Source organism: Corvus cornix, chromosome 12 (genome assembly GCF_000738735.6).
Source record: "Corvus cornix cornix isolate S_Up_H32 chromosome 12, ASM73873v5, whole genome shotgun sequence".
In the NCBI taxonomy this organism is placed as follows: Eukaryota; Metazoa; Chordata; class Aves; order Passeriformes; family Corvidae; genus Corvus; species Corvus cornix.
Genome location: NC_046342.1, coordinates 1,449,353 through 1,471,146, shown reverse-complemented (window position 1 = coordinate 1,471,146; position 21,794 = coordinate 1,449,353). Strand labels below are relative to the sequence as shown.

Genomic DNA, 21,794 nt, shown 5'->3' with positions numbered 1-21,794 from the left:
TTTTGCACTAAATTTTCAGGTTCTCAAGGTCTCCTGAGTGGGAGCGAGCTCAGAACAGAGGATTTTCCATCAGGCCAGCAGAGCACTTTAATGGGAGTTTAAAAGCCTGAGTAATTCTCCCAGCCAGGGACACTGGGGGTACTGAGCAGTGCTGACTGTCTCCTTCAATTATCTGTTCAGCTGTGGCATTTCACACTTAATATTCCTGCTAAATAAAGAATTTCCCTTTAGATGCTACAGCACCTTCCTTTAATGGTACAGCTGATGTACTCGCTGCATTTTTAACTAAAACCAGCCCTGAACCAACACTCAGCCCTCCTCAAACCTATCAAAGTTCACACCTAGGTGTCAATTTTGGCCTTGAAAGTTTCCAAAGATTTTTCTCCATCTCAGGAATTTCAGCTTAAGTCATATATGAGGATAAACATCAAATATCCAGCCCTGAGAGCAGGCAGGACAGACAGGCTTTGCTGGGGAGTTTAGTACTGAACTGAATGAATTTGATCCCACCTTGAAACAGTAAAACTTCCCTTTGGAGTCTTGTATATATTGTTTTATCTGTAAATACACATTGATACACACATGTAACACAGTTCTGCCTTACCTGGGCAGGCAAAGCTCTGTGCTACAGGTTGTATCAAATATTTAAATTGTAAATATCTTTCAGATCTTCATACTTTTTTTTTTTTTTTGTATCTCCAGCATAAATTCCAGTAGACAGATGTGTAATTGCCTGAATGCCTACAACTGATAATTTTTACCTCTGTAAAGCAGTGTAATTGCTTGTGGCTCCTGCTGCACAGATGCAGCTCTTTGCCATCTGAAAACACACTATTTAACTCCAAACCACCAAAATACCCACGTTATGTGCCACTGCAATGAGGCACAGAGGAAGGATGACCCTTTGCAAAGCAATTTATGGCAGGGAGGGTAGTCTGGCTCAATATTAAAGACTGAGGACTTAAATGATTCCCTTCAATCCCTCAGGAGATTTGGGCTCTCCCCAAACACCTCTTTCCTTCCAGCTCTAGCTCCCTATTTCTTCCAGAGCCTTGTTCCAAGCTGGCATTGCCTCTTCCAGTACTTGATCTTCTTTTCTTTTTCACCTTTTCCATTCACTGTTAAAGCAAAGTGGAGGAATAATGGCCTGAATCCCACAGTTCAAAACAATGTGACCACCCAAATTTCCAGTCAGCCCCTCGATTTGCTTCTGTTCCACCCAGGAATGTCGTGGAAAACATTTCAGATAAGATTTTAGAAGAGCTGTGAGAGGGAAAGGTGTGGAGTAAATAACCAGGTGCATTGCTCCCCAACACGTGCCAGATCTGGCACACCCGAGTTCCCTCAGGAGCACGCCTGGAGTGGGGCAGGTTTGGGCAGAATCCCAGCCAGACCATATCTCACCACATTTTACGGCCTCTGGGCTCACACAAAGCTCCCATGAACCTCTCAGATGAGACCTGGCACGACACACAAGCACCCTGAGCTAGTGCTCCCACTGCTGACAGCACTTGTAGCTCTTCCTAAAGGACTGGAGAAGCCACAGGTCTGAATTCCCAGAGATCTGTTCAGAGGCAGAACTTCCCCTCCCTGCCCCACCAGGCAGTTTATTGCTCTATCAAGTACACTTTTGGTTTTATTTCAGCCCCAAACCGTTAAAACCCACCCCAAACCCAACAGAGAGCAGTAGTTGATGAGGCAGTAGCAGAATCCCAAATTTCCATTGCTGCCAAAACATCTGCAGCTTCATCACACGAAGGTTTTGAAAGCTTGCTCACCATAACATAAAGAATTCAATAGCCTAGAAATCACATAAGATATAAAATCACTGCTTTATTGTTAAAGTATAAACAATCTCTGCAATCCTACGATCTCTGGCTGCAGTTTGTGCATTTGGGTGATGGTTTTCACATAACATCTGTAGCTGTGGGACTAAGGAGCTGAAAACCCACGTGGTGACAGGATCTGACATTTAAATACTGCCTTGATAGAATTTCCAAACTGTTATTTGGGCTCTCCAGCTGTGCTTGGGAATACTGGAGGAGGAAGGAGGGATACTTTGAAGAGGCAAACAGATATAAAAGCTGTGCAAGTTCAGGGCAAGGGCTGGGAAAAGCAATTATCTCAATGTCTCAGTTGCAAAGTATCAGGAATCATTTTTTTCTGTGGGAAAGCCTATTTAGGCACTGTGTGGGTTAAAAAGGAATATTAAAGAGCAGGAAAGTTAAAGTAAAGGCAAGAAAGCCACATCTCTTGCAGGGTTATCTCCAGGCACTGGGGACTCACAGCCCCTCACTCAGTGAGAGCAGCCACGGGAGCCACAGAGGGAGCTGAAATGCTGCCCAACACCAGAGATTAAAGGGGAAGGTTTAGCACCTTTTGCTGCTCAGTATTGATCCTGGCTGGGGACACTTTCTACTGAACAGGTGTAATTTTCAGCAAATGACTGTCCTGAGCTGCAGAACACCAAATGAGGGGATGCACACGCATCCTCTTCCTGCCTTCCCACTCCCTTTGTTCTCCACACCCCCTGCACTATTGGGTTACACAGCTAATCAGATGCTAAAACTGGTTTTAATTTCGCCTGGAAGACAGATTGCTGTGTGTGGGGCGCTGAGGGGAGCAGGCTCTAGTTTATATTAAAATGATGGAGTGCTTCAGCAGCTGCCCAGGCAGCCTGTCAGCCCCTCTGCTACTGCAGCAACCAGAGAGTTAAACACATGCATGGCTTTTGTTTCTGCAGCCAAATTAAAAACCCCAGACAACAAACCAAGCCCCAAAGCAGGAGGCATCATGTGCAGAGCAGCCAGCTGACCCCATGCAGCAGGATCCCTTTTGGCAAGGGTATTACCAATTCACATCTCTCTCTTCACCTGCTAACAGGGCTGAGCACTGCAAAAGGCACTGCAAATGTAAAATAAGTGGAGTTGCTTGGTTTTTGAAAGGGGGAACAGGGATGGGGAACAGGGAGAAACTGAGGGGGAGAGTAAAAACCAACAAGATTTCCAAAACTCACCCGTTATTCCCTGCAGATCAGCAGAAGCCAAAGTGCTCCTACGAGAGCTCTTATTTCCATTCCGTTCCTCTATCAAGTCCTTAATACATTCAAACTTCAATTCCTTTCTTTTTTTATTTTTAATTCTTCCTTCAAAGCCAATTTTGTGTAAATAATTTAAAAGCCTGTGAGCTGGAGGCTGTGTGACTCCAGACAGGCTGGGGAGGCAGAGCTGGAAAGTTCTTTGGAACCTCCTGTCAGCTTTAAACACCACTTCTGAAATTAAGCACGTTAACTATAATTAAAACAGATTATCAGCCACCTGTGCTGAGGGCTTTAGCAAGGTGCACGACCAGGGCACCATTCCATTAGAGCAGGCAGAGGAGTGAGCCCACACTCACAGGGAGCTGTGGATGCAGAGGGAACTCAGCTGGCAGCACCTGGAATTGCACGAGGTGCTGGTTTTATAAAGTTGTGAGTGTACCTGGGAGGAAGAGCATGGCCCAGTGCTCCCTACCCACACACAGCTCTCCTTAAACACGCCACAAAACATCTATTTTTGTGGCCTACCTTATATAGGTATATCTATTAATATTTATTTTTATACATGATATATAATACATATATATTTATATATATTTTATATAGGTGTATTATCTTTGTTGCCCCAACTTTGGAGTTATTGTGCCTTTGAAGACCCTGTTTTTATGACAAGCCAAGGTGTTTCCCCAGAGCCACCTTCCCCCTCCCAGCCCAGGTTTGTTGGGATCTCCAGAGCAGGGTGGTTTCAGGGACTGAGGATCTGCTCCTAAACCTGCTTAGAGGAGCTAAGCAGTACTGCCCAAAATGAGGTTTTCTCTCCATTAGAGCCTCCAGCTTTGAGGTTTGCTGGGGCATTCAGCACATCCCAAATCCAATTGCTTAAGCAGCTTTCCGTGGGATCTCGTCTGCTGCACTCGCTGTGCTCCTGCCCCTGAGCCACACAGACAAAATTAGAGGGTGCAGAGGAAAAGCTGGAAAAGCTTTCCCTTGGAATTATCACCCAAGGAATGTTCCTCTGTTAGCACCCTGCTGCTGCACACACTTAATCGAATCCACACCTGGAATGTCTGAATCTAAAAGAGACACAGCAAAAATCTGCAGAAAAGAGACACCACAAGATTGGCCAAAGGAGTAGAAATTGTTACCTGCAGACTATAAAGAGGATTTTCTACACATCCTGTTAAACCAATTCCTCCAGCTTTGGGCAGCCCAGTTTGTTTCTGGTGGTAGCTCCCCAGTTCTGCACAGCCAGAATAGACCTGATCACAAACTCACAGCCTCACATAAAAATATATATTATTGCTGCTGGAGCAAGAGTTCCAAAGCTTTGCTTTATTTTGAAAATAAAGATAACTGAAAACCTAAGAAGCAGAATTACTCCAGAAGCCATCATTTTGAGGGAACACTTGGTACCATTTTCCAGGTTCACTGGTTGTCTCCTGAGGGCAAATGTGAAATCCCAGCTGAGTTAGTGAGAGTCGCCCCGCTGACAGTCAATGGCACCAAAGCAGTCCCTGAAACTGCATTTTCATTCATTTGAACCCCATGTAAAGAACAGATTTGTTTAGAGATGGATCCAACAGAAGAGTGATCACAGCCCCTGCCAGGAGGAAAATTCCTCCCTGCCCCTAATTCCCTGGGCAGATACAAGCAGCGTGGACAGGATGTCACAGGGCATCTGCAGATGTCCTGGCAGAGCCCTCCAGCCTTGGCATGAACGTTCAAGCCAAGGAAATCCACGCAGGTTTATGCAAATTTCAGCTTTAAAAGTGGGGATTGGTTGATTTTTTTGTTGGGTTTTTTTTCCCCTTTCTTTGTGTTGTCATTTTTTCTCAGTGCCAAAGCAGAATACTGCACCTTTCCAACACAAACCCACAAAACATCTAAACCAGCACTTCTCCAAAAGATTTAACTCAGTTTCTAATCTAACTTCGAGTTTGATCTGAAGTTTTGAAGGTATTTTGAATATTCTCCATAGCTTGGGAATGCCATCAGTTTGACCTCTGCACTCCATGCAATGTCAGATTAGGGAAGAGCACCAATGCAATACCCAGCTTCTGTCCAGACCTTCTTGCCAAACTTTCCAGAGTTCAGAATCTCTTTCTGCTTATATGAAAATGCCTGAACCACACTGCTGGGGAATTTGAACCAAGAGGAACTCCCACCATGCAGTCTTCCAAAACTCAGGAAAGCTCTAAACATCAGGAATTAGAAAGTTAAGTCCTCATCTCCATGAAGAAACTCACTCTACAATATTGAAGATTATTTTAAAAATACACAATTAAATGAACACATCACCACATCCATTATCACAGTCAACAGGATCCCAGACTGGTTTGGGTTGAAGGGACCTTAAAAGTCATCTTGTTCCACTCCTCTCATGAGCAGGGACACCTTCCACTACCCCAGAGTGCTCCAAGCCCTGTCCAGCCTGGCCTGGAACATTCCCAGGCTGTTTCATTGTAGAATCTAATAAAAAATAACCCCAAAGACAGAGGCTACATTGCTGTATTTTTATATAGCTACCAGTGATGATAAATTTTACAGCCAGGCTGTGCTTCAGCAGTGCTGAATATCAAAACTGTTTGAAATTTGTATTGATCAGCCTATAAAAACATTCAGGCTTTAACTACCCAGAGAAACAGTAAAGGTAAATATTAACATTATCCTTATTGTGTGCCTTTTATTCCTGCCCTTTCTTAGGGCACCTTTGGAAACTCCAACTGTAGAACCTGCTAGGAAGGGGATGCTGAACAAAGCAGCTCCCAAGCAGCAGAACCCATGCTCTGGGGAAAGCTCCCTCCCAGCTCAGTAATCCTTAGGAAAAGTCGATGGACAAACCACATACATATTTGATAGGAATATAACAAACTGCCTTAGTACCGGAAGGGCGAGGGGGAGCATAAAAAACCCAGGGAACATTTGACACTCTCTGGTAGATAAGGCATGTCCTGATATCAACCAGCTGGGATCTGAACCCTGGAGCTGCCCCTCAGCTGGACAGCATTTGTTGCCTTAGCTGGTTAATTAGAAGGACGTCCAGCTTGAAGAGGAGGAAACACTTGAAAAATATTTGCCAAAGAACCACATACCTCAATTTGAGACTCTTCCAGAGCCTCTCTGCCATTCAAGAACTAGCAGAGTTATATTTATTTGCATGTGAATTGATCATATTAAGGCTTTTGCAGCCTCTGCAAGGAATTACTTTGTGACACGTAGGTTGGAGGGGGGGAAAAAAAAGCTTCAGCAGCAGCAAATTCCCCAGACGTGCCACAGATTCATTCAACAGAAGTAATTACTTTAGCAAATGTTGGTGGATTTTAATGCCAAGAGGAGGATTCCAGGTATTTTCAAAGCTTGTCAGCCCAGCTGATACCCAGCAACATCTCTAGTCAGTGTGATGTAACATTGACACAGCACTTAATCAGAAAAACAGGATGTTTCTCCAACAAAAGGATTTTAACAAATGCCACATTTCATTTTTATTAATATATTCAGAGCTGATGTCATGTGGTCTCTAGATTTCCCCTGAAGATACAGATTTGAAAAGTCCAGAGGGAAATGATAATTCTGTACCCTGCTTTGTTGATATATGAGCTCTGAAATTACCATTGGAAAAAAATCCCAAGGTCTGCAAAGGTAATTTCACAACCCACAGTGCTCCTAGCCCTGTGCTGAGGAGTTTTAAAAGCTTTTTGAAAGGAAAGTTATGAAGAATGTATGACTAGCACAGATTTGGGCCAGATTTTAAGGCCATTTTTTAAAGCACTGAGCAAAGTTCATCTCCCTTTTTAATGAACACCGACTGCTCGGACAAAATGTTTCCCTCCCTTCCCTCTCAGCAGAGTTAGACACAGTGAAATTCATCTTCTGTGCTTTGATAGACACGAAAAATTAGAGACAGCCATGGAAAAGGCTGAGACTTCTTTCCAGGTCTCTTGTTTTCTTAGCAGTCCATCTGTTTCAGACACATCTGGACACCAGTACCCCAAGGACATCGGGGGCTCCTTTCTCTGTCTTCCCTGAAAAATTAGGGACACGGCTCCTCTTATTAATAGCATCATTAAGCAGTGGCATGGAGGAGGCAAAGAGCAGGTACTGACCTGAGCACTCAGAGATGAGAGCCAGAGGAGCCCCTGCGAGTTAATGGTGCTGAGCAGGCACCAGGAGAGAGCAGGTCACCACCTCACCCAGCTCGGAAGGCTGGGCAGCAGGGAAGGGACAGTATTAGCAGTGCTTTGTCATTCCCTAAAAGTGTGACAAAGTCATGGAGGGTTGTCCTCTCCTCTGCTGAACTTGTTTGTTTGCATTTGGGAAAGCTCATCTTTACACTGCCCCAGAATTACTGCGGAGAGTCCAGGAGCTACTTCAGACCCCAAATTCAGATCATTGACAGGCACCAACAACCAGATGAAAATGTCTATAAAATTATTGTATCAAGGCTTGAAGACTCCATGTCTTAAAGGCTTTGCCAGTCCTCATCTCCAGGGTTTCCTAACGTGATAATCTGAACTACTCAATGAACAAACCCCACCACCAAACCACTGACCCCTCAGTGTACTTAAAATACAAACCAGGGGGATTTCTGCTCCTCAAAACAGCTACACAACACTGACCACTCAAGCAGCTACCCCAGGATGCTCAGAGCTTTCCCCTAAGGCTCTTAAGTGCCTGAAATACACTTTTCTTCTCTATAAAGTCTGAGGAAATGATCAAATATTGATACAAAACACTGTAAGCCAGTAAAGCTCATTTAACAGCTGAATACATATGATACAAGATGGAGTATCAGATACAGGAATAACTTGCAAAAGGGCTTTTTGTGTGTGCTTTTTGTTTGCTTGGGGTTTTTTGGTTTAGAGAAGAAGCTGAATTGCCACATGCCTGCTACTATTTAATGCTTGAATCCTGTCTGAACAGCACTGGGACTTGTATTAATCAGGAACCACAGAATCCCAGACTGGTTTGGGTGGGGCAGGAACCTTAAAGCCCATCTCATTCCAACCCCCTGTCATGGACAGGGACACCTCCCACTGGACCAGGTTGCTCCAAACCCTCTCCAACCTGGCCTGGAACACTGCAAACGTAGGATTTTCATTCTGGATATCTTTGCATGAACACCCATCCCCATCTTTGTTTGAAGGGGCACACACAGCCCAGGCATTTGATGGAGTCTGCTCCCAATTTCTATAAAAGCTCCGCTGTTGCCCTGTTTTGGAGGAAATGGCCTGCCAGGCTGTATTTACGTGGATTCTCTTCCTTATCTCTCACTACAGATTGTTACAGTCACAAAACCAGCGTGTGGAGACCATGGGATGGGAGGACACAGGACAGCACAGCAGGGGCACAAAAGGCACTTACAAAGTGTAATTTACACCCTTTCCAGCATCATTTTTCACTCTTCACCCCACTGTGATCCCAAGGAACACCAACACCATGCCTGTCCCCACAAGACAGGTGGTAAAGGGATTAGTCTTCCTTTAGACCTGGACTTGAGCTACTGTGCAAGACTCCATCATCTGAGCAACAAATCTGCTCAAGTACTCAGAATGTGCAGGTGGAACAACCACCAGTGGTGCCAGAGCCTGGAAAAAGGATAAACAACTTGGGACAAGTTTTTCAAGAGGTTGCCTTTAAGGTCTGTGTTCTTCTCCAAGTGTTTGTTTTTAAGGAATTAGTGCTGGACATTTGGAAAGAAGTCAAGTATTTATCTGCATTCGATGGCCCCTTTCCTCCACAAGTGTTTGTTCCATTAACTTGAAAATATACAGACAGTGAAATTCTCTCATCAGGTCTTTGTGTCCATGGCCAGAAAAAACCCACAGCTGAGCACTCCAAGGCTCCTTGTGGAAAAGTGCTTAAATTCAGGGCCGTGTGCCCGCTACAGCAGCAGGGTTAAGCTCTCCTAAATAGTTACATTAAGCAGTGTGCCTGGTTTTCACTCATTTTGAAATATCAGATCATTTCGAACAGATAATAAGGTACTGGATAGATTGATCTGCCCCCATCTCAGTGATTTGGTGGAATAGTTCACTCTTGCTGATTTAAACATGGAAGAGAACTAAGCCACACGAACATCTGCTGATAAAAACACATCTACCAGTGAGGAATCCCCGTGCAGCAGCTGCAGGTCTTTTGTGGACACCCAACAGCTCCAAGCAAATTGGAATTGAGCTTTAACCCTAAGCTGAACACGCAAGACTAAAAACATGCAATTTAACACATAGTATCTCCCAATTTCATTGTGAAACTTCTCTTAAATCAGCTTCCATTTCTCAGCAACATAATAAACCCCACAATAGCAGCGTGAGGACTGTCTTGATGGCTTTTATAAAGGCGTTTTTATAACTGGGTCTGCCAATAGCTATTGCTTCTGTGCCCTTCTTCCCAAAGGCGAGCAGGGCTGGCTCTTAGATAAGAGCATCCAAGGCAAAGTACAAACGTGCCTTTTATCTTCCCAGAGGCATCAGAAGCTCAGCACCTCCTTCCCACAGCTCCCTCTGAAGCAGCCTGGATGCCTTGGCCGCGGGAGCGCTTCCCAGCTGGACCCTGAGATAATCATGGAATCATTTTCCAGCTTCGCAGAGCCCCACAATGGCTTGGGTTGGAAGGGACCTTAAATCTCACCTTGTTCCACCCCCTGCCATGGGCAGGGACACCTTGCACTGGCCAGGCTGGTCCTTCTGGCTGTGGCAGGACTGACCCTGGGCACTCACTGCCCCGCCAGCTCCGAGAGGAGAAAGAGCCAGGGAATCATTTAATGGTCAGAGGTGGGACAAAGGCTCAGAAAACATGAGACAAAGAGATCCTCATCCAGGGCTGTGGGCAACAGAGCAGGCTGCAACCACACTGTCCTTTCAGCAGGGAAATATGTTATCCACAAGGCTTGCAGCACATTCCAAAGGGTCCCGAGCAGCACAAAGGTCGCATTTCCCCCCGCACCAGCCCACACTGGCTCTGTGCTCTGCCTTTCTCACAGAGCCTGCCCAGAGCTGGATGTGCCTCTTGCTCTAGCACAAGAAGGCATTCAGGCTGCAGGTGGAGGAGCAGCATCAGCCTGTGCCCTGGCATGGAAGCACAACGTGCTGGCACTGCTGAGCGCCGACCCCGGGCTGTGCCCCCAGCCCGGCCCCGGGGCCACAGCCAGCACTCGGGGTGTCACAGGGCCTGCAGGGCCACCTCAGCTCAGCCTAAGTGTTCCAATTCCTTAAATCCTAATTCCTTAAACCTTAAATCCCACGGAATCCTGATTTCCAAGATCTCCTCAGAACAATGGCTTCTCTTGACACCCAAATACAGTGAAGTGGCACTCAGGAAGGCGAGGGGTGACATGAGTGTGGCTGGGATTCAGTCCTCAGGATGATGTGGGAAAGCAGTGTCCAAGAGGACTCCCATATTAGAAAACCAATTTGTGTGAAAATAAATGGCTTTCGGGAGAGCTGAACCAGAATGCTCCATGTCAGGGTGTAATTCCCCTGTGTAATTCCCAGCCACGGTGTTCTCCCTGCACAGACCAGGCCCCATCAGACCATGAAAGTGGCCCCCTGATGCTATGAAGGAATATTATTCCTTGCTCTGGTATCACCAGCTAATGAGAATTCATTGAATGCAAAATGCCATGCACGTTGCTGAGACTCTTCCAGAAGGCCAAGGCAGGTGTGACTAACTCAGGAGCATATTTAATTGTTAATTGATCAGCTTGCAGCTCTGCACCCCAGCACACCCAGCGTGGAAATGCTGCACCGGTGCAGCAGCTCAGGCTGCCATGCCTTGCCCACCTCCAGCTCTGCTTAAGTTTCATTAACCAGCTGGTAAATACAAACGTGATGAGCTTTGATTTTATTTTAATTTATTTGCCTGTTCCTGCAGTTGTCACGAGAGCCTCATTAAGCAGCTCTGGCATCCCCCATCCCCAGCAGTGGTGAGCACAGGAAACCCCCCAACAAGCCAATCCCACTTCAAACGCCTCACACTCGATACCTGTCAGGCAGTTAATTATATCCATGAATTATTGTCTCTGCTAAAGATGACTGAACGTGTGACACTTTGCTTACTGCATGAATTCCTGCTGGTTTTATGATTACTGTCAAAGAAAATGATTAATAGGCAGATATCGCATCGAGGACAGCAAAAACACAGCAAGAATTAGAATTTATAGTTGTATGGCAAAATGAATTCCTATTAAGAAAGGAATAAAACACTTATCAGGCATTTAAGCAGAAGCCTGTTTCCTTAAAATCATTCCACACCCCATGTTTCATACTATGATCAATCCCCAGCACAGATATTAATGACATGATTCATAAGCTTTGCATTGATCAGTACTTACCAATTCCTAAAACGTCATCTGACTCCTTCTGGAAAATGCATGATCTTGTTAAAACCAGATAAGCTCAGAGCTTTATGCTCTCTCTACCTAATTTGCTTTACAGTCCACTTTACAGATAATTCTGTTCAAACCGAAGAGCAGGCAATGCTCCCATATGATTTATTTCTTTGTACATTCAGAACAAAAAGATCCAAGCTGAAAGGCTACTTCAGGAGTTAAAAAATATCAAAAATACAAACAACTGTGTGACTGAAAGGCAACAGCAGCAGCAGCACCCTTTCAGAGCAAAGCCTGAACGCCAATTTCTAGCTCTGTCTGAGGAGACAAGGAGCAGCAGGAGCAGCAGTGGAAGGAGCACAAAACTCAAACTAATTCTGCTCAAAAAGCTGCCACTTATATTTTTACCATATGCCTCACCTCCAGCGAGCTCCCTTGAATAGAATGTACAAAAAGCTCCCTTGAATAGAATGAAACTCCTCTACCACTAGACAAACAACCCTACCAGCTCAGTAAGCCATGGTTCTGCTGCAACAAGCTCTTTCGGAAGGTCTGTGTAAATAAATAATAAAACAGGCTGTTAACTTCTCTGGACTGCCCTGGATTAGGTTTCTGACTTCTAGGGTTTCAGTGCATGTCATTAGACCCTGCACCCTGCAAGCACAGAGCCTTGGCAGACTCCAGCCCAGGGCTGCTCTCAGCCCAAACTGAAAGTCTGAGCAAAACATCGGTGCAGTAATTTTAATGCAAAGACATTAAAACTCAAAAGAGTGCTGGAAGTTGATTTAATTTTTTGCTACTTAGCTAAGCTGGCTTCAGGTCCTCCTTTCAGTGAAACAACACAACTTTGAAATGAAGCTGGTGTGGGCAGTGAGTAAAGGCAGCCTCCAGCCCTCACCCTGCGGCATCACCTCCACATTCCCAGAGTCATGGATTGGGTCTGGACCACTGGGGGTCATCTGTCCAACCTCCCTGCTCCAGAACACCTCTGCAGTTATCCGACCTGTCCCAAAACCCGCACATGGCAGTTCCCAGGGCTCCCCAGCAGCAGCAGCAGGGCTGTGCTGAGGGTGCCTGTGCACCCCAGGGCGCTCGCCCTCACCTCAGGGTTCTGTGGCAAGAAACACTTAAATGCCTGCAAATGTTGCACACTCTGGTACTTCCCACCAACCCTCAAGCAAGGATTAACCTGCAATCACCCGCCGTCTCTGACAGCCCCTGCCTGTGCATTTTGAGCTTTTATCAATAGTACAGAGTGAGAGACAAAAAGAGCACACAGAAGTACTGAGTGGGAGCATTTTAATGAGTTCTCGTAACAAAAAAAAGGCAGAAAGAGCTGATGAGGTTCTGGCCCTCTGCTCTGAGAGGGCTGTAACCCGTAACCAGTTGAAGCTCACTGCACTTAAACTACAAACCTCTCATTTACATGAACAATCAGATTGAAATAACCCAGCCGTGTAAGCAGCCACCCACCCCAGCTGAACACAAGCAACATTTAGAGGCAGCTAAATGACTTTTTAAAGATAACCAAGCAGAACCAAGCAATGCAATTCCCCCCTTGAACAAGCTGCCCCAGGTAGAGCCAGTGAGCTCAGAGGAATTAACACCACGGCGATTCCCTCTCCGGCTTCCTGTGCCCAGAGCAGGCACAGCGGGGCAGACACTCACCCAAATAACTCATTTCAGGATGCAAAATGCACAGGACACACTCACACCCCCCTAACACAGAGCTCTGAGGGCACCAACTTCATGCCACCCTTGCCATGGTTTGTTCCACTGGCGCTGGGAGTGCATCAAACCCTCCCCAAGCAGCGTGGGGCTGCTGGCGCTGCCAGGCTGAGCACATCTCCCACCCAGAGGAAGGCCTGCTCTGGGGTAATCACAGCTCTAAAGCCTCCAGAAAGCCACGCACTGTCTGAGGATTAAAGCCCTGAGATGAGTGACAATGACTCGCATTTGGCTTTGTCTCGGAGCTTCTCAAGTGCAGCATTTTGCAGATGACAAAGAAACCCACGTAGAAACCAAATACAAAAATAAACAGGTCGGGGAGGTAAATATGGATATATCTGGGTTTGTTTGTTTGGGTTTTTTTCCTTTTTAATCTTAGAAGTGAATTTTTAGTAATTCTCATTAGTGTTTGAGCCATAAAGTAGCTACAGGAAAATCACATTGGTAATGTCTGATCTTAATGAAAGGTGCCAACTCTACTGCTTACCACTGTAACAATACATAACAGATATTCTCCTTATCCAGAGGAGCTTCACAAACATTCACCCTGCAGGTGCCAGGAGGAACAGCTGAGGTGGGTGTTGTAGTTGCCATTTCAGGTGAAAACTGACAAGCACAAATTGAATATCTGATTATCTATCCCATTATCTCTGGTCACATGTTAGCTGCTGATGTTTGCCCATGAACTACAGAGCAAACTATGCCCAGCCCTGGCTCCCAGCCCACACTTTTGCACTGATCCCAGTGTAATTTAAAGCAGTCTGGATGCTGAGAACATTTATGAACAAACCCCTACCCAAGTTACATCAAATTTTATGTACTCCAAGCTTCCAAATTTTATGTGGTCCATCCTGACCACCCCAGCTCCAGTAGCTGCCCCAAATGCCACCCAAGCCCAAAGGGGACCCTTGCGCTGGTCAGGGTGTTGGTTTTCCTTGATGAAATCACTGCATTGTTCTGTCAGCCTTCAGGAAAAAAAAAAAAAGGCCAAAGCAGACAACTAAAAATAAAGTATGACAGAACCAAAATGGAAAATGTTTGTAGCAGAAGGAAAATAAGGGAAGAAACTCCCTGGCAGCTCAGACTGAGGACTAATTCTTACTTTTTTCCAGATGTGTGGAGCACCAAGAAGTAACCATTGACTGTTTTCCTCCATTACTTGCACTGGAACCTTAAGATGCAAGCTGAAAACTATGTGTTACACTGCTATAAACCCTGTAATTTATTCTCTGTGGGCTGGGATGTGCTGATTCAGATGGCTCTAGTCTCCAACCACAAGCCCCATGCTTGGAGCGGGCTGGCCCAGGGACATCACCAAGGACGAGCCATTCCCCATGCAGGAGCTGCTCCCATCCTTCTCTAACACTTGTTCCTCTGCTTTAAAACTGCCAGGATCCTCTGAATACAGCAGCCAACCCGAACATACTGACAAACAATTTCCTAACTGTGCATTTGCCTGTCCCCCAGCCACGGTGGGTCACTGGAATGCAGCTCTTACAGAAATAAATGAGGACTGATGCTCTCCCCAGCTCTGCTTCCAGGCTTTGCCAGCTCCCTGATTTTAGGGCAGTTTCCCACCTGCAAAAATCACAAGTGGAGACTCCCCAGCAGAGGAGAGCACTGCTTTTTAGTGCCATAGGCCCTCACGGTGGCTTTCAGAGGGGTAGAAGGGCAGTGTCACCCCCTGCACAGGGACGGGGACAGTGACAGGTCAGCGCGGAGGGCGAGGGACTCGTGCAGGGCTGCAGTGACAGCACAGCCACCGCCACCCCCTGCACGTCCCTCAGGGACTGACACACACCACATTCCCATCCCAGAAACGCGGGAGACAGTGCTCTGGGCAGGAACACTGAGCACCTTTGTGCAGGCAGGGACTGCAGCCACAGGGAGAGCCAAAACCTCGTGCTGAGCCAGGGAAGGGACAGTCAGCCTGTGTCCCACCAGAGGCAAACAGTGCAGGCGGGACAGGAATGACAACTCTCCTCCTGGATACCTGGGACCATCAGCTCTGGGTGGGCACTGTCCTAGGGCTCGGGGATTACCCTGTTCTGTGCTGTGGGGGTCAGCCAGACCCGGCCTCTCTTGCCCAGAGCAGCTGTGGCTGCCCCTGGATCCCTGGCACTGTCCAACGCCAGGTTGGACGGGGCTTGGAGCACCCTGGGGTAGTGGAAGGTGTCTCTGCCCATGGCAGGGGGTGGAATAGATGAGTTTTAAGGGTCCCTTCCAGCCCAGACCATTCTAGGATTCTCCCCTGCTATGCCTTGGGAAATAACCTGGCAGCAGCGAGGCTTCACAGGCTCAGAGAAGCGAGCTCTGGAAGGACACAAGCTTCATGCTAAGTGCAACAAGCTCAGCTTTGGCACAACAGTGAAGAAATCCCTTCGTCTTCATAACTTTTGCAGTTGTGCTCTAGGAGCTGGCCAACAGCCCCCAGCAGGAAAAAAGGCACCATTAATTTTAGGCAGTGCGGTGTATTTCCACACCACACGGTCCTGCTCTCTCCTAAGCTTATTCCAGCACCACCTACACTCCCCTAGGCTAAAAACAAACTGCTGCATTCTCCTCTTGCACACGGATTTCCCCCTGCAGACAGCTGACCCCACAGGTTTGGGGTCTGGTCATGCAAACCCAAGCACACGCACGCAGATGTGGACGGGCTCTGCCCACGAGCCACGCAGTCCAGTGAGAACAGGCAACAAAGACTCAGTCAAATGTGGTTTTTTAAAGCTGCTGCAGTCCAATGGAAACAAGATCAACCCTATGGCCTAATTTTCCTTTTGGAGTGGGGCTGTTTTCTCAGCGAGGCACAAACCCCCTCATTCATCAGGGCTGCAGGACAAGTGGCCCAGTGTAGTCGAGGCACTCACTGGTGCCCAGTGTGGGGGCACCGGGGTGGGCACAGAGGCTCCCACCAGGGCAGGGCAACACCAAACTCTGCTGGTACAGAGCACATCGAGGCTGACTGGAACTTCCAGCAAGGGCTGCACAGGCTCCAGAGTCTCCCAGAAAGGGGACAAGAGGCACAGAGGGAGAAGGACTGGGATAGCCTCCCCCTGGATGGGTAAGAATGTGAGCCCCAGTGGTTGCTGAAGTCTCCCAAAACACAGGGAGAGTTTTAGGGTCTCTGAATTGTGTCAGAAAAGCAACCTAGGGCGGCAGAGAACTTTTTCCACAAAGGAAAACTTGGGTTTTTATTCTCTTTAACTTCTTGGTGTTGCTGCCAAAGAAAGATAGGATCTGTCAAAACAACCAAAAACATTCATTGAAAATCCTCTTGTTACTCCGCATTTCACTGGCTGTGAGAGCCACCAACAGCTCTATAAATAAGCCCTGCTGTGAATAACTCAGCTAATATTCAACCCACCCTACACAGCAGTAAGGTCACTGATGAAATAAAGAACTGGCTGTTCACAGGACATCACCATTTGCATGTCAAACTTCGGAAAAATCACCACACCCGAGGCCTCTGAGGAACTTTTAAAGTTTAGTCTTAGTAGGATCATCCACCCTCAGGGCTGAGGGGTTTGCACGGGACTTTTCTCTGGCAGTTCCAGCAGCACCGAGGCTGGGATGAACATCTGGGCTGCAAAGGCTGCACTGATGTGCTTTTTCAGGCTATCCCTCTCCTTCTGGTTCTAAATACAGATCATAAATGAAATTACTTTTATCTTAATCGAATCCTCTCTAGGGGATTATTTCCAGTTTCTATTATATTGACTCTGCTGGGAACTAAGGGACTTCTTAGCTTTATTTTGGTACCCTGATGATAAAAAGTGTGATCCACAGTCTCATTCTGAGTCCTAATGAAAGTCCATGCAGGAATTCAGGCTCTCTAAATGATTTCCTCAGCCCACAATAATTATGCAGTGTGAAATGCAGTAATTATTTGGATTACATGACCTCTCCAGGGGAGCTGGTGTGGCCAAAGGTACCATTTAACCCACACAGCTGTGTCCCACCAAGAAACCACGGCCTGCGACTGGGTAACTACTTTAAAACATATTAAAAAATCGCTGTGAGGACGCACAATCACCAAGTGTCTCTCCCAATGGCCCCATTCCTGGAATGAGCTCTGCTGGAATCCTTGGCAGCTGCTCTTGGCAGGGAGCAGTGTCCAACACCCCGGGGCTGTGCCCAGCCATGCTCAGCACCCACAGCCCAGCCTTTCCCTTCATCCTTCATGTGTTTTCCCAGGTGGGATCACAGCACTGCACCAGCCTGGAGACAACAGACACTGAGTCCAGAGTTTTATCCTGCCCTAAAAGCCACCTTCTTTTCACCCCCCTTCCCCGTTGTCCGAGGCAAGTGATGCTTGCAGAGTGCCAAGAACAACCTCTGGGTGTGGGGGACAGGACAAACAGAAAATTATGACAGGCAAGCATTCAGAAGAATCAGAACTTTTGAATTTTCATTCCCTAAAATAAGGTTCCTTTCATATTCCTATTTTCTCCTGCTTGCAAATGAGACAGAAAACTCCACGTTCCTGGAAGATTTTTTGCAATAACCCTGTCGTTTTCTCTTTGCATGTTCAGTATAAGGCTGAGGAAGAATCTACCCCAACAAGCCTCCCAGGCTGCTGAGAGTTAACTCTGCAGGGAGCAGGAGCCCAACAGCACGACAGGCGAGCTCCAACACATGCAGCTCTCAGCCCCAGCCCCAAAATGAAGTTTTATAAATCCCCCCGTACCTGATCGTCCTGACAGAAATGCAGTATTTCCACATCAGGTTCCACATGGCACTGCCATCCCCCTTCATGACCTTCCCTGGGGCGTTTGCAAAGGGAGAAGGATCCAACCAACCCCAGGACAAGTCGGCTCAGCGGCACACGGCGGAGTTAGTCCAAGGTTCAGGCAGCAGCCCAGCTCTGATTCACGAATTCCAAGTGATTCCTTCGACCTCCACTCAAGTGAACTCCGAGGGAAGGCAGCTTTCCCATCTGAAGTCTCGGGTTACTCCTTTCTTCATGATTTATAAGATTCGGTGTTTACATTATTTGCAAGCCAGAAGAAATTATTAGAGGCTGTTCAGAAAGCTCCGTGTTACACTCACTGCTCCAAGCTGCCAAGTCAGAAAACCCTACCTAGGCAGCACCTGCAGGAAGTTATTCCCATTTATTCCACTTCAAAAACAACCCCACCAGCCCAGTAACACTGCCCTAGAAAACCCCTTGTGAGCCCTGTAAATGCTCACCCAGTACACTCTCCATCAAATGCCTCGGGCTGGAGGAGCCCTCAGCTGTTCGCAAAATTTTTTGTGTTCTGTAATAAACTTTTTGGTGCCAAAAAAAGTAATGAGTCATTTTCCAAAGCTGGATTTGAAGGCATATGAAGAAGTCATGGCTTTCAACGGTGAGTATCAGCTGTGACACTCAGCCCGGAAATGACAGCAACAATAAAATTACAAGATCTGACTAAAAAGAAACCCCAAACCAACCAACCAAAAGAACACCAAAACCCAACCAAAAAACCCCAGAGCACCCCAACTTATAGATTATTCATATGGAATTCTTTTGCTGTGCTAAGTTTAAACACACAGCATTTATTGCCAAAAAGTTTCAATAGAATTTGAGCCCCAGCACACACGCACATGGCATAAACCTTCAAGAAAAGTACTATTATTGTTGTTGTAGAGACGAGCCCTTTAAATCTTGCCCTGGCATCTCCAAGACCACCCTGAAAGTCAGAGTTGTTGCTCTGACAGATTAAAGTTCCCCGAGCCTTTGCTCAGCCCACACTCCCTTCTCTGCAGCGGTCAACAGCACCATTATCAGGGGCCCTTCTGGAGCAGGGACATCAGATACATGTTTATGTTATAAAACTTAATTAAGCAAGAAACCAAGTTCACGCTGTTTCTTCACAGAGCAGAACCATTCCACGATTAACTGTCTGTGTGCTGTTGCATAACTCCATTCTCTCCAGGGCCACTTTGTCCAGGATCTCGTGACTGTTCCCACTATTTGAAATACATTCTGCTTTGGAAGTTTCTGATAATTGGACCAAGCTCTTGATGGCTCGTTAGGAAAAGTCACACCAAGTTCCACAGCACACTGTACACTTAAATCAGCTGGCTTAATGAAGGAAAGTTACATTAGAAAACTTTTATACATCTGTTCCTAACATAACCACTGAAATACATTTCAGTGCTGGAAAAAGCTCCGTAAGTCCAGGCAGCCCAGCTGAACCCTGTCCCTTTCCTTCACTCCCTAATTTAAGAGAGGAAGTGCCTACAGGAGAGATTTTCTGGTTTTTGGACCCTGTACACTTGCAATACTTCATTGGGCATAAATCAACCCATTACCTAAAGAGGATAAAAGTAGTAGTTTCTGTTCTGTGCAGCACAGAGGTATCAAACAGCACCCTCAGTCGTGTCAGCTCCCTCTCTTTGAGCTCATACCTGAGCCCTCAGTGTAATTGATGTATTTAGATTACACCCTCCTTGATTCCCCTGCAGTCCCAATATTTTGACAGCGCCAGCATCTGCAGGAATAGTGTTTTATCTGTCTCTGAAGATAGATTCAGTGGATGAGATCCACAAGAGAGCAGTGTTTCCATCACCTCCTTCTGCCACGTTTCTAAACTTCGTGCACAACCAGTGACCAAAAGAATTAAAATAATGTGGGAACATCATGGGGCAAAAGCGAGATGCTGCAGGGGGATTTTTTTTTCATCTGTTTTGGTTTTTAAACCATTGCTGCAACATTTCCCACGAAAATCAGGTTATTAAATAGTATAGAGAGTATTTCAGCTCCTAAGCTGAGTTTGTCCACAGATTCCCTAAGAGACCCAGACAAACCCAGGTAGCTCTCCTCTAAGCAAGCAGGGAATATTACATAATTTATTATTATTATTATTATTATTATTATTATCAAGGAAATACATATCACTTAAAACACACCCAGAAAATGCTGCACACTATGCAAATGACATAATGAGCTAATATAACTCATATTTCAGTTCTGTGATTAAATCTCTGCTGTAAGTAAGTGCTGTTTATTCTGCTGCAAATATGAAGTAGGGATTGCTGTGAGATGCTCCTTGAGATGATATTTGAGGGGAATGTTCAACCGCACAGTGTCCTGCAGAGCCAGGGGAGGTCAGGGCCTGGCTGGATGTGCCAACAGGGAATAGCTGCTGATTCCTGTGAAGAACTGGTGATTAATCAAACCTGATCCTGTCTCTCATGCTGGGCTGCCTTCTCTAAAAACAGCTCCTCCTGCGTATCATTACCTAGGAGGTAACAGGAGGCATGGCCACGAGAAGCTGGACACATCAGCTGTTTGTTAGCAGCCAGAAAAATCTTATTGAGGAACAGCGGAGCTTTTCCAGGAGCAATGAGACAGTGAAGCCCTTCTCTCTGGCTGTTTACTTCCCTCCCCTTGGTCCCCAGTGACATCACCATGCCCCAAACAAGGCACAGATTTGCATCTCAAGTGATTCACTGTTTTGAAGCCTTGTTTGCTTTCCCTTTAGGACAACCAGGATGAGCCCCAGCACTGCAGGGGCCACCTGGTGCCTTTGCCATGGATTTTCCGTGTTCTTCATCCATCACAAGTGACTGTCACCGCTGCAGTGACAACGCCGTCCCACACGCACCCAGGCTGGGAGCCCGTGGGCACTCAGGAGGGCTCTCTGGAGCTGCCTGCCTGGGCTGTTCCTCCCCTCTGGGTGTGGATGAGAACTGCATCACTTACCTCTTCCCCTCGAAGTAAACCAGCAGATTCCATTCGCAGCACATCACTGCACCCACCCAGCCACCCCAAGCGCAACTCCCCGCACAGATTTACTTATTTGCTGGGTTTTTTTGACTCCTGGAAACCTTTGTTAGCTCTGCCCTGCTTGCAGGCACCTGCAGCAGCTCTCCCTCTCTGCAGCCCTGCATGTCTGGACCCACGGCAGTGCCCCAAGTAAAACAAGCTCTTGAGTCCTCCCAACCTGCAAGAGGAAGGTGCAAGGAGAAGTTCTGCCTCCTTCCTAAATTTCTTCCCACTTCAGGACTGTTTTTTCCAAACCCAGCATCACCAGTGCCCACACTAGATGCCTTGGACCTGCATTTTGCTGCCTGTAAAACAGGGAAAGCAACTCTCAACTTTGCAAAACATCTTGCTTCTCTTCTAGGAGGAAATCTTTAGTTCAAACAGCCCCAACCACTAATTCAGAGATGCTGCTGTGGCTTTTGGGAGCTGAGCACACCGTGGGGGCAGCTGAAGGTGGGTCCCCCTGAGCTGCAGGGTCAGCAGGAAGGCTCTGCTCAGCTGCTGGGGAGCACTGCCTGCAAACGCTGATGCAGGAGAGTTTGCACCAAGGCAGCCTGGGCACACCAAGGCACACACACAGCTTTGGTTCTGCTGACTGGACACAGGAGCAGGGAGCTGCTGCAGGACAGGGAAAACAATTAGAAGAATCAATATCATAGAAATGCTGGGGGAAAAACCACCAGGTTTGTCAAAGCCCTCAACTTGGCCACGGTGAAGCACATGCCACCCATTTTAGGAAAAACAGTGGGATTCTCCCAATGTTTTTGATTCCTGAGGGAACCCATAACAGCTACAGCACACTATGTGATGAAGAGCAGTTTGTAATCGCTAAAAACCCCAATGTTGGGGGTGGGGAGGGAGGGAAAGGCAGAAGAGAATCACTGAAATCATTCAGGTTGGAAAAGCCCCTGAAGATCATCGGGTCCGACCATTCCCCAGCCCTGCCAAGG

The 21,794-nt window shown here is 46.8% G+C and overlaps 1 protein-coding gene across 13 annotated transcripts in view; it reads right to left on the bottom strand.

Annotated features, from left to right (window-relative positions):
• IQSEC1 (IQ motif and Sec7 domain ArfGEF 1) overlaps positions 1-21,794 on the bottom strand; it is a 281,533-nt gene that overhangs the window by 101,462 nt on the left and 158,277 nt on the right. Inside the window, exon 1 of one of the 13 annotated variants that reach the window (XM_039559081.1) lies at positions 17,779-18,238. The exons of the other annotated variants lie outside the window; for them this stretch is intronic. Within the exon in view, the coding sequence (XP_039415015.1) occupies positions 17,779-17,846 (68 nt within the window). The 5' untranslated portion in view covers positions 17,847-18,238. Of the gene's footprint in view, positions 1-17,778; positions 18,239-21,794 lie in introns of those variants that run through there. 13 annotated transcript variants of the gene reach the window in all.